The sequence below is a fragment of the Nestor notabilis genome, unplaced genomic scaffold, assembly GCF_000696875.1.
Source record: "Nestor notabilis isolate BGI_N333 unplaced genomic scaffold, ASM69687v1 scaffold8887, whole genome shotgun sequence".
NCBI classification, from domain to species: domain Eukaryota; kingdom Metazoa; phylum Chordata; class Aves; order Psittaciformes; family Psittacidae; genus Nestor; species Nestor notabilis.
Window position 1 is genome coordinate 1 of NW_009936877.1, and position 19,991 is coordinate 19,991.

The following is a 19,991-nucleotide window of genomic DNA, read 5'->3' on the forward strand; positions in this document are numbered from 1 at the left end:
AGCGGAACGGGGCGGGTGGTGTCTTGGGGCTGTGCGCCAGGTGGGGCGATCACCGTTGGGTCCTGACGGAGGGGGGAAGACCTCGGGGTGAGCCCCAGCGAAACCCTTTGCCTTTGCTGCGCCATACGGGACGAGTTACGCCGCTCGCAGCGGCACGGGCTCTCCTGGAGTGACTTGCTGCCAGCATCCCTCGCTGGAGGTAGAGTAAGGCTATACCCCCTTGCCTTGCTGTTGAACGCGGACGTGATGGAGCAGGTTCGGACCAGCAAATGTCCGTACCCCTGAAGTTTCGCTCGTCCTCTAACTTCACTAGCCTGACTGCGCTAACCAGGAGCAGCGTGGGCTGGCCTGGCTCTGGAGCGTGGCAAGCACAACTGAGGGTCCCCATTGCAGGTTAGGGGTGATATTCTGGCCAGTGTGGAGCTTGTGAGTAGGGTGTCATTTCCATTAAAAATCAAACATTGATTAAAAAACAGTTCTTGTTGAAGTTTCAGAGGAACTTACTTTGTTCTAATGCATTCTGCTAGTGTTAACATACCACATGTGCAGTATGTTGGCATCTGCTTGGACCTGGAAGCAGCCTGACCGGAGGTGCTGTGCTCCCACGAGGCTCCTGGGACATGTGCCTCACCATTTATGTTCATCTCGTGCTGCAGGCAGGGTTACCTCCTCCAGCACATCTGTTAAGGGAACTGGAAGCCCTTAGAAGTAAGTGCAGGCCTGCTGCACTGGGAAGGTGCCAAAGCCACAGTGGGCTAACTGAAGGACAGATGTGAGAAAGCTTTGCAACTATGAAGAAGGTTGTTCTGTGACATTTCTCTCACCTGCACACACATCTACGTGTAGCTTCTGGTCTAGGGACCTTGCTGCCTGCAGCTGAGCATGCTGCCCCCCGATGCAGAAGTAGAGGCTGAGGTATCTCGTAGAATTTAGGGCACTGCTAATTCAACCTTATGCCCAGCTACATGTGTGCCTCACTGGAGGTGTCTGCCTGAGCTTGGGTTAGACAGAGCATAACTCTACTGTTGGGTATGGTGCCTTACCAGTTTGCTTCTGCCTGGAACCAGTTTGTCAACTGGATTTATAGGTGGCTGTCACAATGCCATAAAGCCAGGTCAAACCTCTGGAGTGAGTGCCCTCTTCCCCTTGAGGGCATGAAGTGCAAAAGGTGTGGGCTGGTGTAAATTGCAAGGAGCTAGTGAGAGCAAGAATGAAGGGGACAGCCCCTGACAGCCTGAGCAGCAAAGGTCTTTGCAGAAATGTGTAGTTCACCACCTTGGTGGAATACACAGGGAGTTTTCCTCAAGAGGCATTGACTGGACTTCTGCCAGTTACCAGCAAATCTGGAGGTGAAACATGTTAATGGTATCTCATTATCTGCTGATTACTCTGTCATTAAAAGGGGAGACCACCTGTAGTTCTGGTATTGGCAGGCTGTTTCCTAGAATCATTAGGATGGTGGTGGTAAGCCATCTAGGAATGGCAGCGTCTGCCTTATTTGCAAAGGTGTTGGGTGCATCCTTACTAATATTTACACCAACCTCTTGGGAAAAATATTCCTCCTTGTCCCTGCATCATCAGGGAAAGTTTTTTTTTGTTCGGTTTTATCTTAATTCTTTCTGGTATCTCTTATGTCTCTAGATTACAGGTATACCTTTCTTCTTTTTGTCAGGTTGCCTAAAGCTTTTGTCATGAAAGAAATATGTGCATCAGTGCCTGGGAGAGAGAAGCTGCTATTTTAAGGAATGAACATACAGTACTTCAGAGGGCTTTCTCATCGTCACTCCAAATTACAGTCAAAGCCGCAACCAATAATATGTCCCATCATCATTTTTATTTTATATATATATATATGTATGGGAAGAAAGAAAGGCTTTGAAAAGAGTTAATCTAAAATAAAGCATGCTGGAATCCTTTGGGTTATATTCCAGTTACTAAGTAATGTGGCCTGGTGATGCTTTCATTTTGTTTAACAGTGGAGTGTACTGGTAAATTTAAAGCCAGAATCCAGAGATGCACAGCTGAATGTTTGTGGTTGTAGCTGGTTAATGTTTTATGATGCATTGTTTCTAATAGGGGGCCAATTAATTTAAATTGCTACCTTTCCCCATACCTGCACTTGGCAGAGCAAGTGACCTGTCTGCTCCAAACCCTTGGCTTTTTAGTTAAAAGTTTTATTTTTATTTTTTTGTTCTAGCAAATGGAGACTGAATGCATGTTCTTTTGATACTTGTAGCCAGTGCAGTATTTATCCCCAGGCCAGTTCTGCTTACAGTCTTAAGCTGAGTTTGAGAGTGTCAGTAATGCAAGTGGGCAAAAGCTCAAGAGGATGACTATTGAAAATGTGCCTAGCATTTCTGTGTGCACTACCGTAGATGCATGGGGCACTTTACGTGGCATGTAAAGGCACGATCTTTGCCTGAATTAGGTATAAATGAACATGACAAGATACAACACCAGGATAGATAAGAAGCAGGGAGAAAGCCATATAGGGAAAGTTACACGGCTGCCTGCTTGGCTGAAATACTGCATGCCACATGCTCTGCTTCTGTAACAAGCAGGAGAAAAAATAATTAAGAAAAATATTAAGATACTATTGCAGATTGAGATACAATGCAATCCTGGTCTGAGGTTTGGGAGGTGTGGTTGTGGGGCCAAGTGGTGAGTATGAGGGTTGGAGGTCCTGAAAGACACTGAAGCCACAAAGGGCACTTGCCTGTACCATGAGTTACACACTTTGTGCTGGAAAATATATAGTCTACATAGATGAGACTGACAGAAAGACAGGAGGAGGCAGAAATGATGTAGAAGGAAGCAGCCCAGGTGTAGGTTTCCCATGTCTGGAGTTTATATCCAGTTGCTCAGTTTTTGGACAGCAGTTTTCCCTCCCTTCTGAGACTGTTCCCAATATCACCGCAACCTTCCCTCATTGATTTGTTTGTTTGTTTGTTTTTAAACTCCCATGCTTTTCTTCTAGACGGTCTGTATTATTTTCTGTATGTTTATCATAATTTTACTCTTGACAGCCAGTACATGATTCAGCCCAGTTTGAGCTTGTTTCTTAGAAGAAAGATGATGCTTTCACTGGTCCTCTTTGGCACCACTCTTCCAGCAGAATTATTACTAGCTCACCTGGAACGATACATGTCTGGCAAATGCAGTAGTATTTGTGTATTAGAAGACTACAGGTTGCATCCTGTGGTTGATCTGTAAATCATGCTGGAAAAGCATTCTGCAGCAGATAGTTAAAATGAACAAAATCTGAGGGTTGTGGGGGATTTCTGTTTGTTTGTGTTTTTTTTTTTTTTTAAGTAAAGCTATTGGAAAGATAATGAAACTACCTCTCAGAGCCTGTGTTTTGCTGAAGCAGATAGAAGGAAGGCAGGAGGTCATGGGAGTTGCCAGTGCCATCAGTGGACAGCCAGGTACGTGATTAGAGAGCAGGTGTTGGGATATGATCTCTGGTTTCAGCTACTGATCTGCAATACATCACTTTAGTTTCCCTGTCTTCAAGACTTTTTTGTTCTTGCCTAGACCCTTCCTCAACTCCTGAGGAAAAACCCTTGATGTGCATCAGGCTTTTTGATGATTTTGGCAGTGCCTGACACTATTGTCCCCTCATTTTGGGAAAGCATTGTCTGACCTTTTGCGTCCCCATTGCATCTTCTGGCAGGCAATGGAGTTTGTCTCCTGTACAGCCCTTGTTAGGAAGAGAGACTTACTTCCCAGTCTCACATTAGGGAGTAAATCCCATAGGTCCCATTGCATTGTCTCTGTACCTGTGCCAGCTTGAGCAGCTCCTTCTCCTTCTCCCTCTCCCTCATTCCCCTGCTGGCTGAGGCAAAGCCTTTCTCCTTCTTCGTTCCAAGCAGGTTTTTTGGCTGGGCCGATATCCTTAATCACAGCCAGCTCTTCTTCACTTGGTGGGGTGAGGTAGGGGAGATGGCACTGTGCCATAGTGCTGAGCATCCAGAAGAACCTTGATCTGGCATTATGCAGTGGGAGGCTAAACTTGAGATACAAAGGAGGTCTGGTACAGCTACTGTGACACTGCCCCACACCTTGGTGTGGCAGCAAACTGGAAGACCTGTGTTGTCTTACATGACTGACGCTCTCTTCCTTAGGCTGCCCCTCCATTCTTTTCCCCTTGCTCATAGTTTTTCCCATCATGAGTAATGGAGTGAGTACCACTTGTAAACTGGACAGTGGAGAAAGAAATAGAAATCTTTATATATATATATCTATTAATCTTGATCTATATATATATGAACCTGACTTTTTGTTTTTACGCTGCTGAAAGTGAAATTTGTGGAGCAATACAACCCAGCTCACTTAAGCCTCCAGACACCGCTCTGATGGTAGTTTATGCTAGTTTAAAACACTCCTTCCTGGTGTAACAGCTGTGTAAAAGGATCCTACTGCAATGGCAAATTGGGTTGTAGCACCTTTATCTACTGTATGCACTCAAGGAAGTGAGGTGAGAGAGGTGCTGCCAGTGGCAGGACCGCTCCTGTGCTGCCTCACAGCCAACTAGAACATTGTTTAACAGATTCCCTTTTACGGTCTTGTGCAGAAATTATACCCTTGCTTTTCCCTCTCTGAAGCTGCAGTGAAACATGTGTGAGCGCCAGGAGGTGACAAGAGACAAGACAGTGCCAGAAGGTACAGCAGGGGAAGAACAGACCTTCTCAGGCACACAGAGGACTTTGCCCCATCCCTTCTCACAGAAAGCAGTAGCAGCTGTTTGCAGGGGTCTGGCATGGAGGTAAAGCAGTGTTGGAATTCCAGTTTCCGTCTCCTGAGGGAAAAGGAGATGTCAAAGGAGTGTGAGGCTCTAGCATGTCTCAAACAGCTGTAATGCTACCTTTTGCAGGGAAAGTGAGCTTTGTGAGCTTCTGTTGTAGCATCACCTGGGGATTATACCTGACTGCAGGTGTCTGGAAACTGGCTCTGCAGGGTCTGATTGATGGGAGGTTTCCCATAAATGGTGATAAACTGAGGCCTGTTGTGGGACCCACTCATGCTGGCTCCAAGTAATTCTGAGAAGGGAGGTCTGGATGGCACTTTCAGTGGGTTGCCAAGCTCATGACTGTTCCTGTTGGTGTGGAGGTGTCAGCAAGGGTGCCCAGCCACTCTCTTTTGTAAGGTCTCAGTCTCCAGGACTGTGTGAGAAGCTTAGCTAGATCTCATCCTGCTTCCTCTACCCATGCTGCAGGCTCTTTAAAGGGAGACTTTATTTACTCTGTGCCAGGTGGCGTGTGTGATTTCCTCAGTGGTACCACTAATAGCTGGCAGTATTACTCTGCTTTCAGTATCCAATTGTGAAAGCTGGGGGAATTTACAGAGCAAAAAAAAGTAAGGGTGCGATGCCAATAGCCTTACTAGCTGGGCTGTGTGTAGTAGTCAGGAGCAGCACTGGTGATCCATATTAAAGCCTAGTACCATTTGTCTTGAGCCTTCTGGCTAGGTTTATTAAGGAGCTGGATTGAAGTTTTAAGATGGCTGGTGACCACTTGTTGCTTACAAATCCTTGCAGTTGTGGTTTTCTTGTGCACTGCTTCGTACATGATCAGACTTGTGCAAAGTAAAGGAGTGATGACCTCCTGACCTAGTGCCTGCCCCAGGTGTCTTGTCTTTTTGCTTGCTTATAGATAGCAAGCAGCACCTCTGCTCCTTCCTCCTGGAAGCTGGCTGACCACTTCTTCAGTTAATTTCTTACCACGTGGTGTGTCTTTTCATTTTTCCCTCCTGACTAATGACAGGAGTGAGCCCTGTCTCATTTCTCACTTTGTGTACTCATTTCCAGTGTTTTTCCTGGCTCTGTGTCAGATTCATACTCATCTTTTGCCCTGTATTTTCTTTATGTCTGGGTGATGCATCATGTTTGTCGTCCCTTCTTCCCATGGTCTTTAGGAGAGTTTTTATGGTCTGTTATTCAGAAGTGCATTTCAGGACTGTCCTGTAGGATCCAGAGTGGTAGCATGGTGTTACCAAGGCCTGAAGTATCCTTCAGACACTCAATGTGTCTGAAGAGCCCTTTAGAGTATACTTGGTTTGTCGGTCTGTGCTGGTAAACTGGACTTGTGGTAGCACTTTGCTGAAGTGCTGCCTCATTTTGGCCTGGGTTTGACATAGAGAGCTGCTGGAGAAGGTTGTCTGGGATGAGCCACTGCAGAGCAGTCTTTTCAGATTAACCTTTCTGACCCTGGTTCTTTAGTATCAGAAATTTATAGGCAGTGTGCTTCCAGTAAATTCCTCCAAGCAGCCTGTTCTGCATTTGGTGGTTGGGCAGGCTTCTTAGATTAGCACACATGCATGCTTAGCCTCAGAGCTGAGGTTAGAGTTATCTTCTGGCTAAAGGCTGACCAGATGTTTTGAGTGCATCAGGAATCCTGTACTCTTACTTAGACATGTGAAGGCTACCTCTTCCTGTCTGTGCAGACAGATAGAACAGTATGTGTTGATCACTCCAGTGAGGACCACGGCACCAGTGGGGTGCATGCTGTAGGTAATGGAGGTCATGTCTGCTGCTGGTCTAAAATGACTTGGCTGCAAGCAGGATCCATTTTGCTCTATCTGCCCTCCTGCACTGTGGGATGTCTTAAGGTTTGACCATAGCCCTATACTCTGGTAATCCTGGGGATGTTGCGAGGCACATTTTGCAGTGGAACAAACTTGAGGTCTAATTCTGACTTTGTGGTGGTTGTGGGTTTTGAAAGATTAAAAAAGCTAATTTAAAGAAAGGAGCTTTTTCCTCCTCTGTGTTTTAAAGAGTATATCCTGGAACCACAGGCTGTGTTTGGTCTGCAGAACTTTTTCCTTTATTTTCTAATAGCATGTGCTTCTCTGCTCCTTAAGAAAGTGGAGAGCTGGGCTGTGAGGGGTCTTGACTGTCTGCCTGTCTGCCATGTGCTACCTCCCTGTACAACTATTTCTACCTGCTCCAGGAAGTCTGCCTCCCATCTGTGTTTTGCATTACTCATTTGTTTGGTGTGTATCTCAGAGTGGAAAGTTCTTCTGAGATGCTGTAGCACCCTCTGACTAAGTGTATCAACCATATCTTTGATTAAATGTGCTTGCTGTTCTGAGGTGAGAGGCATCAAGGCGCAGGTGATTGAAACCCTGCTGTCCTGCTCTGCTTCAGCAATGTGATGTCAGCTTCTGATGTCGATAAAAGGTGGAAGTTTGATAAGCGTCTTGCCTTGGAGCATGGCCTGCTTGGGCTGTGCTCTGCTTGCTGGTTTTGGCAGATACCCGGGTGATGAGCTGTGGTGGTGTTACTGTTGAGAAGACCTCGTGTTACCTTTCAGGAGAAGAAAGCCAAGGCCAGTCTTATTGTGTTTTTAATTGATGAAAATTGAACTTTGAGCTCAGGACCTGGGAAAAAGGATGGTGAAAGAGGACTCTATGTGAGCAAAGGCACTTTAGGAAAAGTCCATGCTGGCAAGCTGCTGAGCCAGGTAACCTGTTGGCTTGGCAACATGTTTTCCTTAAGGCCTGTACTGCAGTGGTCTGTTATAAATGCCTATACTCACTCAGCTGTGTCTCCCTTTCCCCTAGCAAAGTGAGCTCAACTCCTTCCTGTGGACCATCAAGAGAGATCCCCCATCTTACTTCTTTGGCACCATCCATGTCCCGTACACACGTGTCTGGGATTTCATCCCAGAGAACTCAAAGAAGGCCTTCCAGCAAAGCCACATCGTGTACTTCGAGCTGGACCTCACCGACCCCTACACCATCTCAGCTCTCACCAGCTGCCAGCTTCTGCCACAGGGGGAGAACCTCCAGGACGTGCTGCCCCGTGATATCTACCGCCGGCTCAAGCGGCACCTGGAGTATGTCAAGCTCATGATGCCGTCCTGGATGACCCCAGACCAGCGGGGCAAAGGACTGTACGCAGATTACCTCTTCAACGCCATTGCTGGCAACTGGGAGCGGAAGAGGCCAGTGTGGGTGATGCTGATGGTGAACTCTCTGACGGAGGTAGACATCAAGTCACGAGGTGTGCCTGTCCTGGATCTGTACCTGGCCCAGGAAGCGGAGCGGCTGAGGAAGCAAACGGGCGCTGTGGAGAGAGTGGAGGAGCAGTGCCATCCGCTCAATGGTCTGAACTTCTCCCAGGTGAGATGGAGTGGTGTGCAGGGTGCCAGCCTGGCTGCTTGGGTGGATGTCACAGCAGTGAAAGCACGGGCTGGGGCATTGGGTAAGTATGCTCTACCCAGACACTGGTGTTTGCTCCACGCAGCCCATGCCTTTGCCTGTGCCCTCAGGACAGTTTCCTAGCTGCAGGAGCTAAGGCCATGTCCTCAGTTCATTTAGACCTGGCCTGGGGAGACCCCTGTCTTCTTCTTTGGGCAAGGTCCACCCTAAGAGGCACTGAAGTTTTTTGCATATCTGCTCTCTGACCCTGGCTCAGGAGCCCAGGGCAGGCTGGGCTTGAGTGTCTAAACTGACTTCTGTAATAGCTGGGTAAGAATAATAGCTAAGTAAGGTGTGATCACCTGGGGGAAGTAGGGGCACTGTGAAGTACAGAAAGCTGAGAAGTAAGCACTGGGGACATCCTCTGCACTGGGAAAAGTGGGGTTTCGCTTTGGTGTTTGTTTGTTTTGGGGTTTTTTTGTTTGTTTTGGTTTTTTGTGGGTTTTTGTCTGTATGCGTGTGGTTGTTTATTTTGTTTGTTTCTTTGGGGTTTTGGGGTTTTTTTTAGGGGATTTTTCTTTGGGTGGGGGAAGGGTTGTATTTTTCTGTTTTCCTTTGAGACCAGGCAAGCATCAGCACAGCTTCCTGCAGGGACCTCCGCAGGCTAGTGCAGTCCCTTTGCAAGTGCCTTTGTGTTTGCAACCAGATGGAGTTTAGCACCATTGTTCATGCAGTGTCACACCAGGCAAGTAGAACAGCATATGTGTTGTCCAAGTGTTGGATGGGGTGGTCCTCTCTGAACTAAATACACCAGGGAGCAGCATCTGTTGCTGTGTCTGTCTGCCTGGCTGGTGGGACCACAAGCAGGCATGTTTGCTCTCTGGCCTGGGATACCCCTTTTGCACATAGGGAGGCACTAGTTTGGGGAGAGGAAGTGGTGTTTGCTTAGGAAAAGGTGAGACCTGCTATTGCAGCATGCACTGCTACCCAAAGGTGGGTTATGGGGCATGGGAGATTCAGCTGATGCATGAACCTTACCCCTGCATCCTGAAGTATGGCCTGTACCAGGTGCAGTTTCTCTTGCTAGAAGGGAAGGGGCAGAATGGGAGGTGCAGCCCAGCAAAAGCAGGGACTGTAGTTCAGAGCAGATGTCAGAAGTGCTGCTATCCCAGTCCAGTCTTGGTGGATGAGCACAGTGCAGGGAACAGAACTTTAAATGCAGTCTTTAAATGCAGTCAGGGCATCTTCCCTTGTTTGGAAATGGGCTGCTTTATTCACATCTCCAGTCTTTTGAGTAACTTTAAGTTTTCGTGCTGCTGCTGCTTGCTCACAGCCAACTTAGGAATGAGTTGGGAAGTCTCATCTCTTATGTGTCTTATCTGGTTGAGGTGTTATTAACATTATCGCATGTATTTTTTCTTCTGCTGATACTACTTCTCTGGTTTAGTATGATAGAAACCAGGGCATAACGGAGCGTTTGGATGTGCTTTCTCCACTGTAAAGTAAGTGGTAGGGAGGCTGAGAAATATAGGTTGCAAATTATGTCCCTGTTAAGCTCATGCAGCTGTTAACACTTACTTTAGGCCTTCACACAGCTTTCTTAAAAGAGGTGCTTGCTGTAGCTGTGCTGCTTTGTTGTTGGAATAAACACCTGCAAATGAGCCAGGAAGCTGCATGGGGTGAGGGGCACAGAGCTGCAACATCCAGAGCTGGCCAGCCTGGTGATACTTGTTGTGAGAGCCCAGCTGAGGTGGTCAGGGTAACCAGAAGTGCAGGAGAAACTTTGCCCTGCTCAGGAAAATCAGAGCCTGTGATTACCCCAAGGTGGGTGGAGATGTTCAAGCCATCATGCAAACTGCAGCTCCTCCTGCACCTGCTCATTTTCAGGGGACAGAGCATGCTGTGCCTTGTGGTTACAGGTCTGGACCTGCTACTGCACCACAGATTCACACCCTTGCTTCTGCCCACTGCTAGATTTCCAATACATGCAGCTCAAGGAAAGGGAGAACCCGATTTTTGTTTCTAAGCCAATTTCATGGTTGCTTCAGAACCTGACTTGTGACCTCTCATGGTTGACAGTTCTGTAGATCTTTGATTGCAGAGCTGCCTTCTCAGTTTGTTCAGACAGCTTAGTTAATGATGTGATTAATATAAACCAAAGACACTGAAACAGGCTCTTTGAAAATTATTTCCTTTGGTATTGTGCTGCTGTCTGGGAACCCCCAGTATCAGACCACTTCTGTGCCTGCCTTTCAAGTGCCTGAACACACAGGGACAGCTTAAAAAATTCTGCTGGGGAAAATGAGGATGCAAAACTATAAGCAATGGTCTAATCCTGTGCAAGAAATGGTTTGTGGTTGGTTTTTCAGTTTTCTTTTTTTTTTTTCTTCTTCTTTTTTTCCCAGCAGAGTCACAGAGAGATGTTTTACTTAGCAGAGAAGCAAGTTTCTTCATAATGTTTGCTCTTTCTTTCGTTTATGACATAGTTGTACAACCTGGTGAGAAGGACTCCCAGGCTACTTACAAGCAATACATTATTATTAGTTAGGTCCCTCTCTTAATCCGTACTATAGGATAATGCCTGGTTGGCGTAGGTCTGTTATTGCAGGTCACTCTAGAACTTCATAATTGATTGTGTCCATAGGGTTGCACAATGCTCAGTAACCGTGAAGTGTGAACAAACCCAAGCTAGAGAAGTCATTCTTCTTGCGAGGGGAGAGAGGAAAAATGATACCCCCCCACATACACTGCCTGTATGGTGCTCTTTTTCTTTGGCTGTGTTTCAGTTTCCTCTTTATCTTTTGTTTTATGACTCTTACTTTACCTGCCAAACCTCTTTGTTCTTGCTCAGCTTAAGCTGGTTATCCATCTAGCCAGGCCATTAAAGTATAATGTCTATTTGGTGTACACAAGCTGTGAAATGCTTTAATGCCTCTTCAATCACCCTCTCTTGTTCCAAGGTCTATGCAGCTTTAGGGAGTATGGAAAGATTAGGCTGTCTTCATGCCAGGGCCATGGTGTTTATTTCCTCCACCCCACCTTCTTTGATGGGTAGTGCCTCTCTTGTTGCAATGCCCTGTAAGGATTCAGGCCTCATTCCTAGCATCATCTGGGCTTCCAGCAGATAAAAGGCTTTGTAGCTATACACAATCTGCTGCTGCCGACTTCCAACACTAGAGTCAGTCCCTCAGACCTCCCAGCTGTTCCTTTCAAATTACGCATGTGCATACATGTTTGCTGGATTGGAGGCATTAGTACTCCAGCCTAAAGCCTGTACAACTTTCCTGTTGGCTGCAGCTGTACGGTCATGAACATCAGTTTGGTATTGGCTCAGAAAATGAGCCAGCCTTGGCCAGTGCTGTGCCATTCACTAGTAAACAAGCTGTGCTAGATAGAAGACTTCACCTGTTAGCTTTTTTTGATTTAAGAATTGTTTTCCACCGTGGCTTTCCTGTGTCTAGACCTTTCCACAGCTCTCTGTTTCTACCTGAGCATCTACATACATGGCTACATCTTCAGAAGTAGTCTTCAAAGCTGCTTGGGTGGCAGTAAATAGCAGGGAGCCACTAAGAACTGACTGGTCTTGAAATTCTGGCTCCAGCTCTGGGACTGGCCACTTGAAAGTCTTGTCTTTTGCGTCTTTCTGCCATTTCCTCATACAGTTAGTTACAGATAGAAAATGAAGCAAGGGCTTCTAAGATTGATCATTTTGCATTAATTAGGACATTAATTGTTCATGTTTCTACTCAAAAAGCAACCTCTGCACGCAACAAAGAACTGAGGGATTCCTGCTTTTCTCTAAAGGGTTTGTTCACAGCACTGCGAAGTTCTGGACCGCTAACATGACTGGCCACCTCCTTAGCAAATACAACCCTCCTGATGTAACAGCAACATCATTTTTCTTGCCCGCTTCGGTGAAAAGTCCACTGTTGATAGCCCCTGGTATAAAACTGTTATTTAGAAGCAGCCCACATCTGTGGGGAAAGTAGAAAGCCAACACACTGCTGCTTTGGTATATGTGGAGGGAAGAATTGGTTGGTTTGTTTTTCTTCATTCTAAGGAAGACAGAGAAACAGCAGTGATGACTTGAAATTAGGCCCAGAAGATATGATATGAAATTGGAGAGAATTGTGCTGCTCTCCTCATTTCAAACAAAAGGCTTTTTTTCCTACATTGAGGTGATCAATTATGTTAGTCTTTAATTTTTTGGGTTGATGAGGTCAGATATGGCAGTGTTTGCGTTCACAAAATCCCAGTTTGGGTTCACCTTTGACAACAGTGGTAACAGAGAACCTCTGAGAAAGAAGGAGCAAGGAGAGGCACAGGGTGTGAGCTCTGCAAGGGGTAGTTCAGATCCAAATTTGGAGTAAAGCAAAGAGCAGTTGTTTGATAAAAGAGCTGACAGAGGAGCAGAGCACTCACTGCTGAACAAGTAGTATCTGACTGCACCTTCTGTCCTGACCATGTAAGTTCAAGATATACGTGTCAGTAACAGCCCTTCCTCCTCACATGATGAGAACATCAGGGTATTCTGCACATGAACTGGAGCTGAAATAACTGAATTGATACTATTTGCATCTTTGGCTGCTGAAGTCTGTGACCCAAGTTTAGTTTTGTTTTCAGTTTGTATGTAGGCACATCTGCAGCCTCCACGTCTAGACGTCAGGGACAGAGAATGGGCTGGCTAGTGGGAACCAAAATAGCTAAGGCTTCGCATTTCTATTGTCATAATTAGAGTTTAATTAAGATCTTATTAACTACCAAGGAGTTCAGCATTCTTCCCTTGGTGAGAGTAAAAGTGGAATTCTGACCTACTGTCCCTTCATTCAGAGGGGTGGAGACTGTTTCAAACAGCCTGGACTCTGTGGTAGGCCTTTGAAATCTCAAACCATGGATTTTGCTGTGGCACCAGTTTGCATTGGTCACATGTCATTGTAAGCTCCCTGCATTTGTAGTCTGCACGCCTATCAACTAGGTGGATTTTTCCACTAAAAATGCCTTTTGCCTAGCATATTACATAACAGAAACAGAAGATGTCATGTAGTAAACATGGCTTTGTCCCATCTTGCAGGTCCCACAGGTGGCCCCTTGTCTGTGGCTAGCTCCCAGTGTTACAGTCGAGCATGCCAATACACCTTGCTCTTTTCCCAGTTAGTGAGGGCTGAGTGATGAGTTGCGTACACTGCTCTGAGAGTGCTCTTGACTTGGTTACACCACTATCCTCTGGCAAGTCAGCACTAGGCTGGTGGGCTAGTTTGGCAGACAGTGCCAGGTGTCTTTCCATGACACTTGAAGTCGTTTAGCTTTGGGTGAAGAGTACTGCTGCTGCAGAAGAGCACTGCCCTGTCAGCAGGCTAAGGGGTCCTGGGCATCGGAGACTGCTCAAGGGAGAAGAAAGAAGCTCTGAGCTTGACGCTTTTTGGAGCTATTCAACCAACAGTAAGGAGTGTGGAGCAGGGAGGAGATCTGGACTTGTGTTGTTCAGCTGGTCTGGCAGTCCGGTGCCTCTGTGCTAAGCTTTGGTCTGCACGTTCTCAGGTCATGTGCAGACACAGAGTGATCGGTCAGGGTGGCTTGATGCTGTGTCTCTGCCTGATGCCTGATCCTTAGGGCTCACCAGTTACTGGCCATTTAAAACCACTGAACCTTAAGTGTGGGAATGTAGTTGCCAGCTTTTCCCTTGGCCAACAAAGTTGCAAGCAGGCTGGACAGCCTAAAGTCACATGCTTGCAAAACTGTAGAAAACAACTTCCTTTCTTGATCTAAGAAAGGGACTGCAGTGCTGTCACCGTCCCATCCAGCAGCTGTAGGACTGTTCCTTTTTGGATCAGACTGGATTGCCAGGTCCATGGGGATCTCACTTGGCTCTTGCATCCCAGTGACAGTTTCTGTCTCATGGCAGTGTTTCTGAAGACTAATTTTTAGTTTTCTTCAACAAACCTGGACATGTTCAGACCAAAAATAGGCCCAGCTTCAGGTTTCAACTGTTTGATTTTGTGAAGGTTTGTATTCCACCGAAGAGCCTCTGCTATGAACTTAGGTACTGCAACTATAATTGGTTTGCTTTTCAATGTTCTTTTTCTCAAATGAAACAAAGGGAACCCACTGAGCCATTCCCAGTGGGACATATTTTCTAAGTTTTAACTATCCCTTCAGCTCTTCCAAGGCCTAGCAGCATCTGTCATGCATTGTGGCAGTCACGTGTGTGCTTGGTGCAGTGGTATTGTCACTGTCCTCATCTTCCCACGTTTATGCAGTTTATCTGTGGTTCTTGCAGCACAGTGATTTTTCTGAGAGCTCATGCTTGGGGGATTCGAAGTCCTTTTTATCCTCATTGTTTCCCAGGAAAAAGAGTGTTACCCTTGTCACACAGTCCCTGTCTGCTCTGTGGTGAAGATGTCCCGCAAGCCAGCAGACAGTGTTTGTTTTAACAAGAGATACAGATTACACAGCACCTCTGCTCTTTCCCCCTAAATTTTTTTCTCCCTGACCTTTGTTTTATCTGTAAAATCCATTAATGATAGAGTTGGGTTTGTTGGGGGTTTTTTTTGCCCTCTGGGTTGTTGACATGTATGTCAAATACTGTATGGTAAAGAACTTTCCCTGCAGAGGTCTTAGTAGTTTACACAATTGTTTCTTATCGTCATTTACATTTTCACGTGTACTGACTACCCTTTCTGTTTCCTGTGTCTTCAGTGTGTAATGTGTTGGGTTTGTATTTCTCTAAATTCCTGTTGCCATACACTTTTCAGAAGTCTGTTCCCTGATGCTATTGCATTTACTGAGTAAGCTTGAAAGCTTGCAAAAAGCTACCACAATTTTTTCGAAAGGGTATGTTTTCCATTATCCTTGTTGACTTGCAATTTTGTATAATCCTATAATTATTTCCTATAATCTTCTTGAAGGCTTTTATTAGCTAGTTTGGAAAGGTTGACTGAAAGTAGGATGACGCTGAAGCACAATTTTAAGATGTCTATTGCTTTTTCTGTCCTAATGCAGAAAGAGGGCAGCAGGAACAGTTCTTAATTGTTTTTGATAACAAAGGAAAGATTGGGTCCCTCAGTAAAATTATTGTCAAGCAGCAGGTAGTTGCATGTCCACACAAGACATCATTCATTTCCAGCATGCCTGGATGAAGGATGCGCATCCACCAAGACATGTGAACAAAGGGATTAGACAGATGGATGAAGCCTAGTCTCACCAGGGAGTCTCATACATGTTCCAAATGCCATCTCTGGCTCAAGACGTCCCTCAGCCTCTGACAGGTTGAATTGAGGGCAGGCGCCGGGGAAAGAGCCACTCTACAGGTGTTCTGCCATCACTGGAGAGAGGGTTCTGGGCTTCTGTGCAGGACTTGCCTGATGCCAGGCTCTGCTAAGAGCACTGGTCACAGGCTGCCCACTGTGCTTCCTCCTGGTCATCCTTCTCACTTTCAGAAGATTGATGCCGGGGCAGGCTGGGCTTCTGTATTAGTGTTGCTATCACCCCTGAGTGTTCTATGCCCTCGGAAAGTGGCAGCTCTTCCTGACAGGTTGCCAGGTCAAATGATGGTCCCAGAGTGCAACAGCCCTTTTCCTCCAAGGCTTGACCCTGGTGCCTGTGATGGTCCTGCATGCAGCACCTACAGCCTGGGTTATACTCTGTGTTTCAGTGCATCTGCTCAGTCTCCTGGAGCACGCAGGGTGGGTGCTCAGAGCCTCAGCCCTAGACAGGTGGCAGTCAAAACTGGTACTCAAACACAATAGCTTTCAAGCTCCATTGGCTCACTGAGAGCAGGAGGTTGTCTTGAAAGTTGATAAGGAACAGGTCAACCAACCTAAGCTTGGCAGTGTCCCTACTGGAGCACTTAGACATCCACATTTCCTTCCTTTTCATGAGGCTTATCTTTTTTTTTGAGCATGCAGAGGTCAAATGTGAACAGACAAGCACGTGGAGAGCAGCTGGCTGAGCAGTCTGAAACCATGGAGAGGTTTATGAAGGGATCCATGCATGCAACTTTAGAACAGTCCTGTCAATTAAAACCAAATGTTTAATGGTGTTTGATTTGCAGTTTACTGTGATCACAATACTGCATTTAACTGTGTAAGGGAAGATTTAGGTAGCTGGCCTTGTGTATTTCTCAGTCCCTTTACTCTGCTCTAACAAGATTAGCAGGATTGCTAGCTTTGGCCAGAACTCAAATTAATCTTTGGCAAAAAAAAAAAAAAAAAAGGATATGTTGTTTCAGACTTTACTTACATGAAGTGTCTGGTAAATGCATTACAAGAATGTTCTAGCAAATAATTAATTCTTCTTTTTTTTTTTTTTTTTTTTAATGGCAGTTCTGTGTGGTTTTATTTTGATCTGGTTTGCTTTCTGAGTATGGTTCTTTTTGCACAGAGGCAGCATCATCAGCAGGCTCAGCGCTAGGGCCTGGTTTTTGGCTTATTTCCTCAAACCCTTAGTTTCTGCATGGATTACTTATAATTTATTTGTGTGTCCCACTCCCCTTGTGCCCCCCAAACAGTACCATGTGGGAAAGAAATTTATATGACTTTATGGACAGTTAGGCTGTCAAAGCTCGAATTAATTGGGTTTGCAACTGTGAATCAACTCTGGCTGATTTTGTTGCAAATCAACCTGCAATTCATATCCCCAGTGCTAATTGATGGGTATGTCTGGTGGTGATGTGTCATCACACTGGCCATTTGCAGTAGCTGTAGTGAGAGACCCCACTGGGATGTGTGGCTCATGCCTTTGTTGGAGTCTTGAAAGTGCCCCAAGAACAATTAGCCTCCTCCACCTTTCAGAAGTGGCACTTGGCTTACTGAGTTGTCACACAGGATGAGCCATCCTACCCTCACCAAGGAGAAGGGTTTCATGGTGTGCTCTGCTTGCCTGAGCAAGGAGCCCGCTCTGATTGTGGCTCAAGCTTATTTTCACTCCTCCGTGGTAAGGCAGCATGGGACTGCATCACTATAGCTCCCTTGCTTTGCTTCCCTGGCACCTTGGGACATTTTGAAGAGCCTCCTGCAAGCTCAGAGGAAGTGTGTGGACTTCTTGTGGTAATGAATTACATAAATAACACCAGAAGCTCTGAGCTACCAGAATAGCTGCAGGCCTGCAGTGATTGCTGCTGAATGTGTCCCAGTGCAGGATGTTGTTGAGGACCGTGCTACTGAGCCCTGGATTCCTCTGATTCATTGTAAACAAATTTTCAGTTTTTTCAAGTAAAAGATTTACCTTTGCTGCATGTCCTGGATTAACTGCTTAAAGATTGTAACTGCTGTCAAAATTTGAGCATGTGTCTGGACATTGTCCTAAGCATCTTCCTGCCTCTCCACCTGCAAACCTTTCATCAGGCCATTGAGTCCTAGCTCCCTCATACACCTGAAAAGACAGGTTGAAAAGCAGGTTTTGTTATTGCTCTAGGCTTCTCTTCTACTTGTTTTTTCAGCGGGGAGCTGGCTAAATGTCTCAGGTGCTCAAGTCCACTGGTCTTTTCCTACAGTTCTACCCCTCTGCTGCACATCCAGAGGGGCAGGTAAGTTATGTCAGAATCCAGCAGCAGAGAGAGGGATAAAGCAGCTTAGCTTTCCACAGTTGCACAGGATTAGCACAAAGCTAACTCTCCCATGTCTTTCACTAGACGTCTCAGGGCTGTGCAGCTTTGGGAAGGCTTGACACTGTGGTTGCTAACCTGCTTAACCAGGGCTGTCCCACCAGGGAAGACATGTCCTTAGCCAGTGCTACACTGATAGAGGTTACCTTATTTTGTCCAAAGCAACCTATTCTGCTGAGAATGTGCAGCAATTTGACCACCTGTGTGCATTGATTAACCTCAGATTTGTGTTATCCCATGCCTATAGGCATACAAAAATTCCTCCAGACTTCCATGCCTGGGAAGTTCCTGCCTATGGAGTTTCAGGGTATCCCCCAAAGTGAAAACATATCAAATTCCTCTGTAGCTGTTTAGGAGAGGAACTGAAGTCCTGTTATTGCTGGTATGTCTGGTAAAATTCTCTCTGAGAACTTCTAGGGCTGAGATTTCTGTACTCAAGCAGCTGCAGATATACTGAGGTGAGGTATATCTATATTCTCCTTGAGACTTGGTAGACAGGTAGCACACCTTTCAGTCTCGCATTGATGAAAGGTGAGCAAGCACACCCATTCCTCCCAGTCTGGCTGCTTGCTCCCAGGCTCTCATCAGTCCATGCTCTATGACAGCTTGAATATTTCAACAAATTGCACGGCCATTGCATTTGCAGTTTTCTGAGTGCATTTTCAGTTTCCCAAGTGCCTGCATAAAGGCTAGACCCTTCAAAATGCAGGTATGTAAGGAGTGTTTGAGAGCTCCTGATGGAGGCATTACTGTTGAAACAGTTCATACTACATAGCTTAACTCTAGGCTCCTGGCCAGTCTCTGCTGCTCAGCCAGTGTACAGTAACTTGTTAGGCTAGGGTAATTTGATCACAAGTTTTTGAGATTTTATAAGCCTGTTTATTAAGATAAATAAGCTATTGTTACAGCTGGAGTCCAGTGGGATGAGCTGCATATTTGGAATGTTTAAAAATAAAGTAGCTACAGCCATGCTTTCTAGGAAGGATGAAATGAAGAAGAGAGGTTGGCACCACGTGTCATTTTATGTGCTGTGAAGCTGTTGGTAAGTCAAGAAAAGAAGACATAGAAAGCTTAAGGTTGTAGCTGATGAACAACACAAGGGACAGAAGTACTTGTTGTCAGTATTGCACGATGCTTGGGTGAGCAGCTCCTTGCAACTGTACCAGAAGAGATGAAGAATTAAAAATTAGATATTTCAGGTATGTTTTTGTAGCACTGGAAGAAACCTGTTCACCTATAACTCATGGTTGAATAACACTATCTAGAAGGTATCACAGCTGGCTTGGAGTAATGCAATTTCAGACCTCATCCAGTTAATAAAAATGAATTAATCACTGAACTGAAAAGGATGTTTGCCTTCGTACAAGTAGTTGTGACTGAACTTAATCTCCTATGTGAAAAGGGAATATATAGTCCCAACCAATAATACGTATGATTGGCACTTTAAAGTGGCCCAATTTCCCCAAACTGAAAATAATTACAGGCCAAATAAATCCAGAGGAAGAACTTAAGAATAAAGATGTGAATGATAACTGGGAGTTGTTCAAGAATCCTATATTAGGTCCCTGAGAAACCACAATTCTGCATTTGCAAAGATGAATTCTTTAGTTAAAAAAAAAAAAAGAAAAAAGCTGTTTTGGTTAACAGAGGGGATGAAAGCAGCAATAAAAAACCCTAAAATACAATAAATGGAAAAATAGAGGAAGCAACGTGGACAAGTAATCTATGAGAAAATGCAGACAATTGATGAGAGAACTGAAGCATACCAATGAAGAGCCTTTGGGCAGTGGGTTTGGAACAATAAGAAGGGATTCTTCAAATGTATCAGGGATTCATGAAATCCTAGCAGTGGTACAGGCTCCATACTGAACAGGGTTGCAAAATTGTTGCTTATGAAAAAGAAAGGGCAGAAATAACCGGTAACTGTTTTGTGGTTTTAAGAAAGGAGAACGCTCTGTATTCATAGCTTTGTCATAAGGGAGTGTTTTCTGCTCCAGTAAGAAATTATTTTCAGAATTATTTTCAGTAATTAGGAAAAATGTTAAATGTCTTTTTTTTTTGTTTGTTTTTTTTAAAGTATGTACAAAACATTAACAGTGGTTAACGTACAGTCCAGAATATTTAGAGATCTTTGAATCACCAATATAGGTACTCAAAAAAACTTGAGGGGAGTAGAAGGAATACTGTATCACTATTATTCTGGGACAGTGGGTAACTTGTCAGCTACCCAAACTTCAGATTGCTCAGAGCA

The 19,991-nt window shown here is 45.4% G+C and overlaps 1 protein-coding gene across 1 annotated transcript in view; it reads left to right on the plus strand.

Annotated features, from left to right (window-relative positions):
- Positions 1-3,391: 3,391 nt before the first annotated feature.
- Positions 3,392-19,991, plus strand: part of LOC104408839 (metalloprotease TIKI1-like) — a 69,540-nt gene continuing 52,940 nt past the window's right edge. Inside the window, exons 1-3 of the mRNA XM_010018561.1 lie at positions 3,392-3,425; positions 7,375-7,460; positions 7,561-8,121. Of these exons, the coding sequence (XP_010016863.1) occupies positions 3,392-3,425; positions 7,375-7,460; positions 7,561-8,121 (681 nt within the window). The remainder of the gene's footprint in view (positions 3,426-7,374; positions 7,461-7,560; positions 8,122-19,991) is intronic.